We start from the raw sequence: 13,228 nt of genomic DNA, 5'->3' as shown, positions 1-13,228 counted from the left end.
GTTTTCTTCCACTTCTGATATTCTATTAAATAGTAGGCCCCACTTCCACAGTTCTCACATATAAGATTATGTCAGTTTGAGCTGACATTACTTTTGACAGTCATTCTATGGTGCCTTGGGATTAGGTCTCTGGCCTTCCTCAATCCTTGTTCAGGCCTCCCTTTGTGCTTTGGATTCCAGGCATGTAGAAATTCTTTAGACCCATAGACCCTGACTTCCCCTCACCCCAAGATTTTGCACATCCTGTTCTCACTCCTTGGCACACTCTCCCATGTCCTTTTACTCTGGCCAACTCCTACTTACCCTAAAAGGTCTCCTTGGTGTAACTGGAAAAATGCAGGTTTAGCTGCCTGCCCCAATAAAAGCCGACTTCATGAGACTGGCTTGTGTAAAAGGAAAGAGGTTTATTCAGATGCCAGATGACCTGGAGAATGGTGAACTCCTATCTCAAAGACCATTTCACCTTGCTGCTCAAGCCTGGGGTTCTTATAGGGATAAGGAGGGAAGGGCCTTTTATCTATCCAGTTATCTTGCTGTCTTTCGGCATGCTTGGGTTCTGTCCATTCATATTTCTAGCTTTTGGCCCCCTTGGTGTAAGAGCTTTCCCCTGTGTCATCTTGGCCAATGGGGGAGACTCTGCTATGTGGTTCCCTGGCACTCTATCTTTTCCCTATCATCATCCCTATCAATTTTTGTTGTTGTTGTTGTTGTTAATTCTTACTCAGAGATACCACATCTAATTGGAGAAAATCAAGAAAGGTTTTCTGGCAAAAGCAACCTCGCCTAGTGTTACTTTGGATAGCCATCATTCCAAACATGGGCCTGGCTGGCCCCTCCAAAGTGTCAGCCACCCGGAGCTGTGAAAAGGACATGGGAATACCAGGATCAGGGGTTCCCCATAGACTCCATTTGGCTCCCCTGGATATACGGGTACTGTGTCCAGCATCAGGAGGTGGGCTGAGGGCTGCCGCATCTCCAGGCTTCCTGATGACAGGTCCTGCAGCTCCCACTTCTCCACAACTGTAGACAGGGAGTGCTGGAGAGTCTCCCGGGTAAGAGGGAGGATGACTCTCATTACCAAAATGCACATTTCTAAAGTCAGCTTATTTGCTGAATCAGGTCATGTAGGGACCAGGTGGTGAGGGTCAGGTACTCATGAGGATGGACAGATACAAAGGGAGCCCAACAGGGAGGCTGAGGCACCAAGTCAGACTTTGCAGCTGTTCACTACAAGCACATCTGTCAGCTGACCCAGCCCAATGGTGACTGCCATATACGTTCATCAGTACTTATCCTGTCCCAGGGTCTCCAAGTGCTCATGGTATTGGAATACTGCCAGGGAGAGGCTCCCTTCTCTGGAATCTGGGCCCTGCCTTAGATGGGCTTTTGACCTGCATAGGAGACACAACCTCAACTGTCCACCACTCTGTTCCCCCAGACAGGGGTGTGGCTGTACTGCCATCATGCTGGTATGTCTATACTTTCCCCAGGCCCAGCTGGGCCCCAAACAACTTTCCAGGGCCCTTCTATGTCCATTAGCTTATAATGTGTGCCCAAACTGCAGGCCTGGGCATCTTATTTTATTTAGTATCTATTATCAGCTCCATTTTACAGATGAGGAAACTGTGCTCAGAGAGAGTAAGTCATTTTCCCAGAGTTATACCACTAGCAAGTGGTAATGCTGTGCTTTGAACCTGGATCCTCTATATTAGTTTGCTGCCGTAACAAACTACCAAAAAAGTTTACTTTCTCACAGTTTTGGAGTTTAGAAGTTCCACATCGTGGTATTGGCAGGACTGGTTTCATTTGAGGCCTCTCTCTTTGGTTTGCAGATGGCTCTTCCCCCAGTGTCTTTACATGGTCACTCGTCTGTATGTTTTGTGTCCTAATCTCTTCTCCGTATAAGGACACCAGTCATATCAGTTGAGGGCCCACGCACATGATCTTATTTTACCTTTTACCTCTTTAAAGACCCTATCTCTCAATATAGTTATATTTTAAGGTACTGGGGATTAGGACTTCAACATATGAATTTGGAGAGGATACAATTCAGCCATAACATCCTCTGACTCCATCCCCTATGCTTCCCAGTCATCCAACCAATACTTATGGAGCTCCTAGGTACCAAGAATTACACTTGGCACTTCTGCAACTGTTTTCTCATGTAATTCTCAAAATAGTACAGGGAGGTTTATGTTTTAATTCCCATGGTACAATAAGGAAACTACATTTCAAACAGTTTAAGTATTCTGCCCCCCCCCCCCAAACACAACAAAGATGAGGCAGGCCCAGGATTCCACCCCAGTTCTCTGACTTCAAACTCAGTGCTGTCTCCAGCATAGAACTTTCCTTCCCACGCAAAACCGCAGCTGGCAGCAACAGGACAGGGTGACCTGACAGTGGCAGCAATGGGATGGGATTGGGCAGGATATCCTTTTTTTGGAAAGAGCATAAATCCCATGGGTAATAGCAGGATCTACCAAACAGAGTTGTTGCAATGATTAAATGAATCACAAAGTGCTCAGAGTTGTGTCTTGCTTGTAACGAAGGCTAGATAAGTATCTTGCTATCGTTATTGTTACTACTGCTGTGGTTGTTGTTGTTGTTGTTGTTGTTATTATTATTATTGTTGACTTCTGGATAGAGGATAGCTTGAATACTCACAACTATTTTTCTTTTCTTCCCAAAATTATACACAAAGGCTTAAATACACAAAGATGAAGAGACCAAGAGAAGAAACAATAGCAACACAAACCTGGAAGCTGGTAAGCAAAGGGATGAGTGATACATGACTTAGTAGACCCCCACAAGAGCTGTATCCTAAACCAGCAATGGCAAAAGTTAAGAACAATGAAATTTATACTACAGTATCTCCCACCTTCTGCCTTACCAAAGCTCAGGAATTTGTAGCAACAGTTATCTCTGGAGGTAATGGTGATGTGGGGAGAGACGAAATGAAGATATTTGGTAGAACAGCAATTATAAACTAGATTTTCTTGTTTACTTTGCACAGCCCCTTCCCTTCCCCCAGGGGTTTACTCTCTAGAGAAAAGAAACAGAGGGTCTCTCTCTCCAGGCTCAGGGTAGAACAGGGAGAGAGGACGGGCACCAGGGGGAAGAACTGAAAACAGGAAAATTAAATGGACACGTGTATGCTGGGAGCTGGGCCCTCCCACCCTCCTCCCTCATTTGGCTCCCATGATATTGGCTGCCAAGCCCTCTCTCTTCAGGCAGGACTTGAAATGTTTTCCCAGGGTAATCTGAGCACTCTCAGAGGAAAGGTCCAAAAATACTGATGCCCAAGGTTCCCCAACTAAGTGGTCACCCAGACTAGTTTACTGTGAACTAATTAATTAATTAACTAATTAACTAATACAACATCCGAATGATAGTTCCAGAAAGAGAAAAAAGAAGAGAAGGAATCCTTAAATAAACATTTTCCAGAACCAAAGAAAACGACTTTCTAAATTGAAAAGGTTTTTCCAAGGCCCAGTGCAATGGATGAAAATAGGCCTATCCCACATTATTAAGTAATTAACAAGCTTTCATTACAAAAGGAATAGGTCCTTACAAAGAATCAAGAGTCAAAATATTTTTAGACTTCTAAATAGCAACACTGGAAGTGAGAAGGAAATAGAACACTACTAAATTTTGAGGAATAATAGTTTTTAATCTAGAATTCTATACCCAGCCAAACTCTCTGGCAAGTTTCAGAGTAAGATAAAGATGATTTTAGATATAAAAGGGAGGTCTCAAAGATTTACTTCCTATACTGTTTCTCAGAAAACTGCTTGTGTTGCTTTACTACATCAAGGGAGTCTATCAAGAAAGAGGAGACATGGAATAGAAAAGACAGGAGTTTCCACATAGACAGAGGCGAGAGGAAGTGCTAGGACCAGTGCAGGGAGCCCAGGGTTAGAGCCTTGCAGCAGGCATGGAGGACAACCATTCAGACTGGAGCCATTTAGAAGGCTTTGGGAGGAATTCATCCAGGAATATAAAATCATAGAAGACCTGTGGCACCTAAACATCCTGAAGGGAGTCATGGACAATCTATAGAGTCTGAGTTGAAGTTATAATAACCATATAGAAAACCAATAGATATTTCTTATCTATGGGGAAAACAAAGAAATTTTATAGGGAAGGAAAAGTAATTAAAACTTACCAACAGCTTAGTTTCAAGTACTATTTCACAGTCATAATAATGTATACAATGGCCCTGGCTGGTTTGGCTCAGCAATTTGAGTGTTGGCCCACAGACCAAAGGGTTGCTGGTTTAATTCCAGTTAAGAGCACATACCTGGGTTGCAGGTTCGATCCTCAGCCCCAGAGAGGCAGCCAATTGATGTGTCTCTCTCATATCAATGTTTCTCTCTCTCTCTCCCTACCACCCTTCCACTCTATAAAAATTAATGAAAAAATATCCTTGGGTGAGAATTAACAAAATAAATAATGTATATTCATTTAAAAAATTACAATAAACCCTATTGAGAACCAAATTCTTACTTTCATAGTGGAAAGTCGCTAGATAATGCCTAAAATAAAGTTTTAAAAAAGGAACAATAAATGCATGTTATTTAGAAACACATAGGTCCATACCCAAAGTGTCACCTAAAAGAATTGAAAGTGGTTGTCTCTGTAAAAGGGGAAGTTGGCGGTGGGGTAGAGAGGGCAGAAAACAGCTTTTTATTTCTTTAAACACCTGGTAGAGCAGTCGGACTTATCTATATGTACATCTTTGATTAAAATAACATCTGAATTTTATAACACCTCGCTGTGTAAACTTGGGCGCGTCACTGCCCAGGTCTGGTTCCCAAGTTCCATCTATAAAATTGATCAGCTTGTCTGAGGCCCTCACTGGTCTAACATTCACACTCGAGACGCTTGCCCTGGCAGCTGTATTCTCCCATTACACGCTCAGCCCTTCGATCTGGAGGGGTTTTATATTAAAAACCATCTTCTACTTCTGGAGAAGATGGAAAAAAAATAAGAATTCTTACCAGATGTGATACTGGGTGTGTACTATAAGAAGAGGAAAATAAAGTTAGTATATTTAAAACTAATAATAATAAAATAAAAATACATATCATTTTCTATGGGTAGGGAAATTCCAACAGCTGAGAACAATGCTCTGTGGGGTAAGAGACCCCCAGGAGCTCTAAGTGACCTTCTAAGGGCCAGGTCCTAGAAAACTGGGAAGAGAAACGGCATCACCCCAATTCCTCCCCCTCCCCTGTTTCGTGTTAGCATTGGATTAATTGAAAATGTGTTGAAAGAAGATGAGACTCTAAATATTAGACCGTCCACGTATTAACACAGGACTTAACTGCACACTCCATCGAGTCAGGAAATGCCCACTGTGCCAATGGTAGGAGATGACTCCAGAGACCGAGGCAGGCACACTGCCTCCGACTGGCAGGAGGCCAAGACTGCAGTGTACATCAAAACTTCACGTGCATGTTCCAGGGAGGCCGGCTGGGAGGGCCCTGCCAGAGACCTCAATGTCTCAACGTTTTCAAGGGAAACGCCCTCTAAACCCCACCTTCTGGGCTTTGTCCCCCAGACCTGGAGAGAACAAGACATTTAAGACTCAGGTTTATCAGATGCTCTGAGATTTGATTATATCTTTGTTTCCTGCTCTTAATTCTTATTTGACTTTTTATAAACATCATCATAAACACGGAAAGCCTTTCCTAAGCACCTCTCGAGTACAGAGTGAACTGGGCCAGAGCAGAGACACCCCCTGTTTCCTCTGGTCTCCCCACTGGCCACCCAATTCGGGCACCCGGCACACACGGGCTCCCGGGGCAGACGGTGGCACTGAGGGCTCCATCAGGGTGGAGAGTCTGGGAGAAGTCAAGGAACAGGAGAGCTTTATGACGTACAAGTTCCTCCTCTGCTGGGTAAAGACCCGCTTGTACTGCTCCAAGGGACGGATGTTGATCCCTAGCAATGCTCTACAGAAATAAAGGAGCTTGTCGTTTCCCACATGCTTTCCGACCGTGGCCTCTGCCCCCACAGCCTGACTTCCAGCCGCCACCTTCAGCCGCCACACGGACACAGGCAGCCACTCTCTGAGCTTCTCAAGGGGAAGCCAGTCGCTTCTTCTCCACAAGATTTCTTGGATTTTCTAGAAACTGTTCAACTGTTTTACCGTGGGGAGCTACGAGGCTGATAAAGAGAAAACTGACTTCACACCTTTCCTCCTGCTTACATTTTTATCTTTCCTACGACAACATAAAATATAGGTATATATTTTAAAGAAGTTTAATTTTATAAGGAGGAAGGAAGGAATTCACTTTTTCTGCAATTCCAGGATTCCCTTTTGAAGCATGGGCTGGATTAAAAAAATCTCCAATGTTCTTTCAATACATCTTAATAAAAGTCAACTCAAGATACAGTAACAGTAGCTAACCTTTACTGAGGACTTACAGCGTGGCAAGCACTATTCAAAATTATTTAGACCTAGCACCTCACTAAATCCCTACAACCTCATGAGACAGGGACAACAATTACTTCCACTTTACAGATGAGATCACTGAGGCATAAAATGCTGAGACACCGGGCCAGCGTGGCAGAGGCCACGCTCCACCACCCCCTGCGGTGGTGCTCCTCGCTTCTGGGTCGTGAAAGAATAAGGAGATACATTCCTGTCTGTCAAGCCTTGTTCTCCTCCCAGGGCCCCTGGCTGCCCTCTGTCTGGGGCAGGTCACACAACCTCCCTTTCCATGTCACGTGGACACAGGAGTGCTCTTAGGGCATCAGCTGCTGCTGCGGAGCAGCTCAGAGGAAAATGCACAAGCACTAAGCATGCTGTGGAGGAGGAGACAGTTCCCTGAATCCACTTGGGAAAGAAGGCCAGCCCTTCGAAACCTCCACTCTCAGCCAGCTAATGCCTCTCTCCACAGAGCAGTCCCAGGAACGCTGGGAAGGGACACGGAGACCCGCTCTGTGCTGCGGGGAGCCTGGCGCACAGAGGGACCAGAGGAGAGGGGCCGAGCCTGTCAGACCGGGCTCTCCTACAAGTGTGAGCCACCAGCCAGAGGAGTGCCTTCTTCCCTTCGTTCAACACTGGCCAATTAGTCGCTAATTGGTTTGTGTAAATTCCGGCAGGAAGGCTGGAAGGCTGGAAAATTCTATCTCAACTTCGGCAATGAAGTTCTCCTCCAATAACTGGCTTTGCCAATCTTCCAAATAAAGCCCTGTATCACACGACACGTGGTCTCTGCCTGGGCTTCGGACCAGCCAGTAGGACACACTCACTGCCTCTCCGGCCGCTGCAGACCAACTCCCCCAGAAAGCTTTTTGCTGACAGCTTAAAGCAAAGCATCACGGGAAGCAGATCACCTGGTTCTCATTAATGTATAAAAGGAGAGGTATGAAGGAATGGGGGCCTTTTAGGGTCAAGAAAAAAACAAACCAAAACATGTGTTGCATGTTAGGAATGCTTCCAACACAGACTTTCAAGAAGTATACACCTATGACGTAACAACCCAATGGACTGGAAAGCTCTGGAGTTATAGACTAAAAGAACAAGTATGTAGTGAACACCTAGTACAAGCAGGGTCCTGTCCTAGGCAAACTAGGTGAGCACTCAAGTCTGACGTTCTCAGTCACAGAACGGGTACCTCAAGTACAAGGTCAGCAAAGGGCACCTGCAAGATGCCTGGTAAGAGAGATGTTATGTCACTCAGGGAAGGTATGATCCCCATGACAGGCTGGGTGGTCAGAGAAGGCTTCACAGAGCAGGGGCACCTGACAGTCTGAAGGCAGAAGGGCATTTTTCTAGACCTGTGGTCCCTAAATCATGTGAGGAACGCTTTAAAAAATACAGAGTTCTGAAACCCATACCAGACCTAAAGCTCTAGGACTGTTAGCTTGGAATCACTATCTTTTTTAAAAGATTATTATTATTATTATTATTATTATTATTATGGCAAATTCAAAACATACCAAAAGTAGCCCTGGCCAGTTTGGCTCAGCGGTTGGAGCATCGGCCTGTGGACCAGAGAGTCCCGGGTTTAGTTCCCGCTAGGGGCACGCAACCAAAAAAACCAAAAAACAAAAACATACCAAAAGTAGAATAGTGAGCCTGCATGTACCCATCACCCAATATCAGCAGTCATCAACTCTTTCCTCACCTATATCCTTATCTATTCCCCCTCCCCCAGTATTATGGAATCAACATATTTTAAAATTGATTTTAGAGAGAGAAAGGGAGAGAGAGAAATATCGACTGGTTGCCTCCCACGTGCTCCCTGACTGAGGATAGAACCCGCAACCTAGGTATATGACCTGACCAGGAATCAAACCCACCACCTTCTGGTGTATGGGATGATGCTCCAACCAATGGAGTCACACCAGTCAGGGCGGAATCCACGTATGTTTTAGACCAGGAACTTTGAGGCAGCCCGGCCAGGACTGTGAATTGGGGGCTACTCACGGATTAAGACAGATTAGGAGCAAGGGGAATCCAGACAATGGGGACATAAAGGCTCAGAACAATGAAAGACAATGGTATTGGGGGGAGAATGGCAAATAACCTGGAACCCCTGGAGGGTGGAGTGCACGGGGAGGGGTGGTAAAGGGACTGCTGGTGCACCGGGGCCCATCAGCACACACTGTGTCTTTGTTAGAAACCCAGAAAGGCCTCTCCTCTGGGTAGAAAATGCACTCTTTCCTCGGGCAGAAGCCAGCCACAGAGCAGAGCGGGCCCCACCTCCCCCTCAGTGCCTGAGCTCTTCATTCCTGGGCCTGAGCCACAGAGCTGTGCACCGCAGCCCCAGGGCCGGGGAGTGCGGGAGTCTGAGAGCCAGCAAAGGGGACAGTGCTTTATCTTATAAGAGTTGTAGGATGCAAAGAAGGGGAACATGGAACACAGCCTGTGCTTTGAAAGACTACTGGGCAACAAGGGAGATGGATGGATGGATGATAGATAGATAGATAGATAGATAGATAGATAGATAGACGGGCAGAAAACCAAGCAGCAGTGAGTCAAGTTTACAAACAATTGCAAACTAGCCAGGGAAGAAGGAAGAAGGCCTTGAAGGTCAAGTCTTGAGAGACATTCAAGAAAAAGGTCTTGTTTAGGGTTCTAGAGACAACTAGGGGTTGGCCATCATGCCCCGGGAATCACTGGCACACAGGAGTCACTGAAGGCATGCCGATGTTGGAATGGCTCAGGGAGAATCTTTAGGGTAAGAACAAAGCAAGACGGAGGCCCCGAGGAAGCGAGCACTCGGAGCATGGAGGCTGGAGGGGAGAAGGAGCCAGGCCAGGTGATCATAGAGACGGAGGACACCAGTCAGGGAGGTGGGAAGGAGAGGGGAGAGATCTCGAGAATGTGTGGTTCACAGACGTCTATAGAGCGAAAGTGTTCATAGGTGTGGTGAGAGGGACACATTCATTTAGGAAAATGGAAAGGAGAAGAAAACTAGAAATGTAAAGGGAAGTCAAGTCCTAGAATACCTGGAATGACAAGCTAAAGAGTTGGACTTGGACTTGAAAAGGCAGGGTAACAAGCAGCATGGTGAAGAGCATTAGCTTGTTGATCAACCTGTCAGTTACACTTCCCAAGCCTGTCACTTACCAAGCGCGGCCTTGGGGAAATCATTTAAGGCGAGTCTCCGAATCCTTGCTAGTAAGTTGTGGATGACTATACCCACTCTAATATGGAAGGTATGGGGATACCACCTCAAAGAAGGACAACTCCTCATGCCATGGCACCTAACAACACACTGCCTTGTAGTATGGGTGAGCTTTTCACATAGCTAACTCCTATATCTCCAACTAGCTTGTAAATGCTTTGGGGGCAGAGATTAGGGTTTCAATCTAATTGAAGCCAATGGTCATTTGTTAACTATCTACTCTGTGCAAGACAAGAAGAGCACGTAAAATAAAAAGATTGAGGGGTTAGCCCTGGCCAGGGTGGCTCAGGGGTGGTGCGTTAGGTTCCCCATTGGGGTACATGCCCTGACTGTGGGCTCAATCCCCAGTAAAGGGCATGCAGGAGGCAACCCATCAATGTTTCCTTCTCACGTGGATGCTTCTCTCTCTCTCTCTCAAAAAAAAAAAAAAAAAAAAAATTAAGGGGTTAAAATAAATGAAGAAGAAATGGCCCTTGACAGAGTTTGCCGCTTAGTGAAGGATCCACATGGAGGCCTAACCCGAGCATAAGGTGAACAGTGGTTTCAGCCATGACAGCCTCAAATTGAAATAAAAGTGTGGGGGGTGGAGAGACTTGCTCTGGCGTGGGGACCAGTCCTGGTGCAGGCAGGCAGAGCTGCATGAGGCTCTGGGCTGGACAGAGAGGGCAGAAAGGAAGGACATAAGCACAGGAAAGCTGGGAGTTGGCAGATGAGTTTGAGAAAGCTAAGAACCTGGCTTCAAAACAAGGTATTGTGGGAAGTGAGAAGAGAAAGGTGCATTGAGCTGTAGCAGACAAAAGCGAAGGTGACCTCCTGTGACACACTCTGGCATAATCCCATAATCCCCTCCTCTTGAGTTTGGCAGAAAGTGTGACTTACCTCTAACCAAAGGAATGTGGGAAAGGTGATGGGACATCACTATTGTGATTATGTAACACTGTAGGGCAAAGGAAAGGGAGTTTGCAGATGAAATTAAGGTCTCTAATCATCTGACTTTGAGTTCATTGAAGAGAGTATCCTGGGTAGGTTGACCTGATCAAGTGATTTTTTTTTAAAGGAGTATTTGTGAGCAGAGAGACACATCTTTTAGGGAGCTAAAAGATGTCAGTAGGAAGTGAATCTGGGGTAGGGGTTGGTCAGAAGCCCTTTAAGAACATTTAGTCAGGGCACACTGCTCCCAAGAGGGGGGGTGTTACTCCCCAGTCAAGTTCTTGTGAGGGACCAGGTTCTGGGATGAACCAAGCCAGTTAATCTTCTACCCAATTAAAAAAACAAAAAGAGCCCTGGCCGGTTTGGCTCAGCGGTTGGAGCGTCGGCCTACGGACCAGAGAATCCTGGGTTCGGTTCCTGCTAGGGACACATACCAAAAAAAAAAAAAAAAAAAGGAGAAAGCGAAAACCAAGAAATTGACAGTCACTGAAAGAACTTAAGGAACTTTAGTGCCTTGTTGCTAATTATAAATATTTACTCCTCCCAGAATTCCTGACCTCACAGAAGAGCCTGCGTAAACAGTCCTGCTGCCTTACTGGAAAATGTGTGTGAGAGTGTGTGTGTGTGTGTGTGCACGCGCATGCACATGCGCTTGGGCCTAGTGTTTATTTGGAATGGGACAGGGCAGGAATAAGGGACTAGATGATCTGCAGAGAGTCACTTCCTGTTGGATATTGTCTAGCTCCCTTCCCCTCCTGGGCCGGGACCATAAACCCTGAGACCCCCTAAGCAACTCCTCCTTCTCTGATTCTATCTGCTGGAGACAACTAAGCCAAACAAACTCAGGAAGTGGCAAGAGGTTGGGAAGGGGAGGAAGTTCATGGCACAGAAGGAAAAAGTAAAGAGAATGCCCTGATGTTGAAGGAAGAGGGTGGGGAGAGAAAGAAACGAAGGTCACCCCAAGGTCGTTGGGCGCCAGGCCTTTAAAATGTCGTTCTTGGGCTTTCAATCATAACTGGCACAAGCAGTGAGTCTCCTGGGGCTATTCAAATATCAACATTCACAGTGATAAACAGCCTCGTCCCCCAATGTCCTCTGCAAGCAAATTAAAACAACTCATCTAAGGCGGGTTACTAAGAGACCAGCTGGGCAGGAGCCAAAGTCAGTTCAAGTGTCTGGAGAATTCTTTATCTTTTCACTTTCAGGCAAGAGAGGAGGAAAGAAGGGCTACCTGTAGATGACCCCATGCTGGTGGAGGAACATGAGGGCCGACGTCACCTCCGCGGCATAGAACCGGGAACGGGGCTCATCGAATTTTCGGGAGCGCTGGATCTGGAACATGAGGTCCCCACCGTTTACATACTCCATGACGAAGAAGAGGCGGTCCTGAAAGGAGAGAAGATGTCATTTAGCTGGTCCCACTGCCCAGCCCACACAGGCTCGCATCCTGGGAGCCCCACGTAACGGAGCCGGGAGTCACGGGTGCAGAAGGTGCGAGGCGGCCGGATCCTGGAAGCACACACGCAATCCACGCAATCCGGGGTGAATACACAAATGAGGGTCTGAGGTGTTACTTTACAATGAGGGTCTTTCTCTGTATTACTGTTATGGGCATCGGCTTGGTTAAGTGGAAGCTGCCCAAAGCTGACACAGAGGACACCTAGGTCTTTGTCTCATTCTTATCACAACCTTGAAGTATGGCCTTGGACAGGTCTGGAGGCCCCAGGAACCTTTCTTTTAAAATTTCTTTATTTTTAGAGAGAGAGAAACATCAATTTGCTGCTCCACTTACTGATGTATTCATTGGTTGCTTCTTGTATGTGCCTTGACGTATCAGAATGATGCTCTAACCAACTGAGCTACCTGGCCAGGGCACAGTTACCTTTACATGTGTGGTAGGTTGAATAATATCCACATCCTAACCCCTGAACATGTGAACATTCCCTTTGATGGCAAGAATAGGACTTAGCAGATGACACACTAAGGATCTTGAGATGGGAAATTATCCTGGATCACCAGGGTGGGCCTTAAATGCAATCACAAATGTCCTCATAAGAGGGAGATTTGAGAAGAGAGGAGAAGGCAATGTGACCAGGAGGTAGAGACTGGAGTGATGCGGCCACAAGCCAAGGAAGGCGGCCGCCACCAGAAGCTGGCAGAGACAAGAAAAGACTCTCGCAGGGCCTCTGGAGGGAGCATGGCCTAGCCGACACCGTGTTTTGTTGACCCAGTGACACTGGTTGCAGACTCCGGTCTCCAGAACTGTGAGAGAATAGATTTCTATTGTTTTAAGCCACCAAGCTTGTGGTAATTTGTTAGGGCAGGTCTATGAAAGTGATACAAAGTAGCATAGACTAATGAGACTGTAAGACCCCCTCCCATAAGGGCTACTTTTCACTCTGGACGATGTTCCTTCTGATATTTCCGCTCAGCTTTCGGAACAGCCAAACCACAGTCACTGCTCATGCACAGGGTGCGGGGTGCCTCCTTATTCACAGTCCATGACAATGGGGGACAACGATGGACTGGAATTCAGTTTTATGCAGTTTCTTGACTACTATTTTTCAAGCCCGTGGCAGGTGGGGTGCTATGCGAGGCAGGAGGAAATGATTAGAAGCCATCACTGTCCAGGGTGGAGATGGAAAGTGGGC

The 13,228-nt window shown here is 46.4% G+C and overlaps 1 protein-coding gene across 3 annotated transcripts in view; it reads right to left on the bottom strand.

Annotated features, from left to right (window-relative positions):
* Positions 1–13,228, bottom strand: part of PRKCE (protein kinase C epsilon) — a 483,491-nt gene that overhangs the window by 67,416 nt on the left and 402,847 nt on the right. For all 3 annotated transcript variants that reach the window (XM_036262555.1, XM_036262554.1, XM_036262556.1), the window contains one exon: positions 11,809–11,963. In XM_036262555.1, the coding sequence (XP_036118448.1) occupies positions 11,809–11,963 (155 nt within the window). The remainder of the gene's footprint in view (positions 1–11,808; positions 11,964–13,228) is intronic.

The sequence above is a fragment of the Molossus molossus genome, unplaced genomic scaffold (assembly GCF_014108415.1).
Source record: "Molossus molossus isolate mMolMol1 unplaced genomic scaffold, mMolMol1.p scaffold_m16_p_15, whole genome shotgun sequence".
NCBI lineage: Eukaryota > Metazoa > Chordata > Mammalia > Chiroptera > Molossidae > Molossus > Molossus molossus.
The sequence above is the reverse complement of the archived record's forward strand: the minus strand, read 5'-3'. Positions and strand labels throughout refer to the sequence as shown.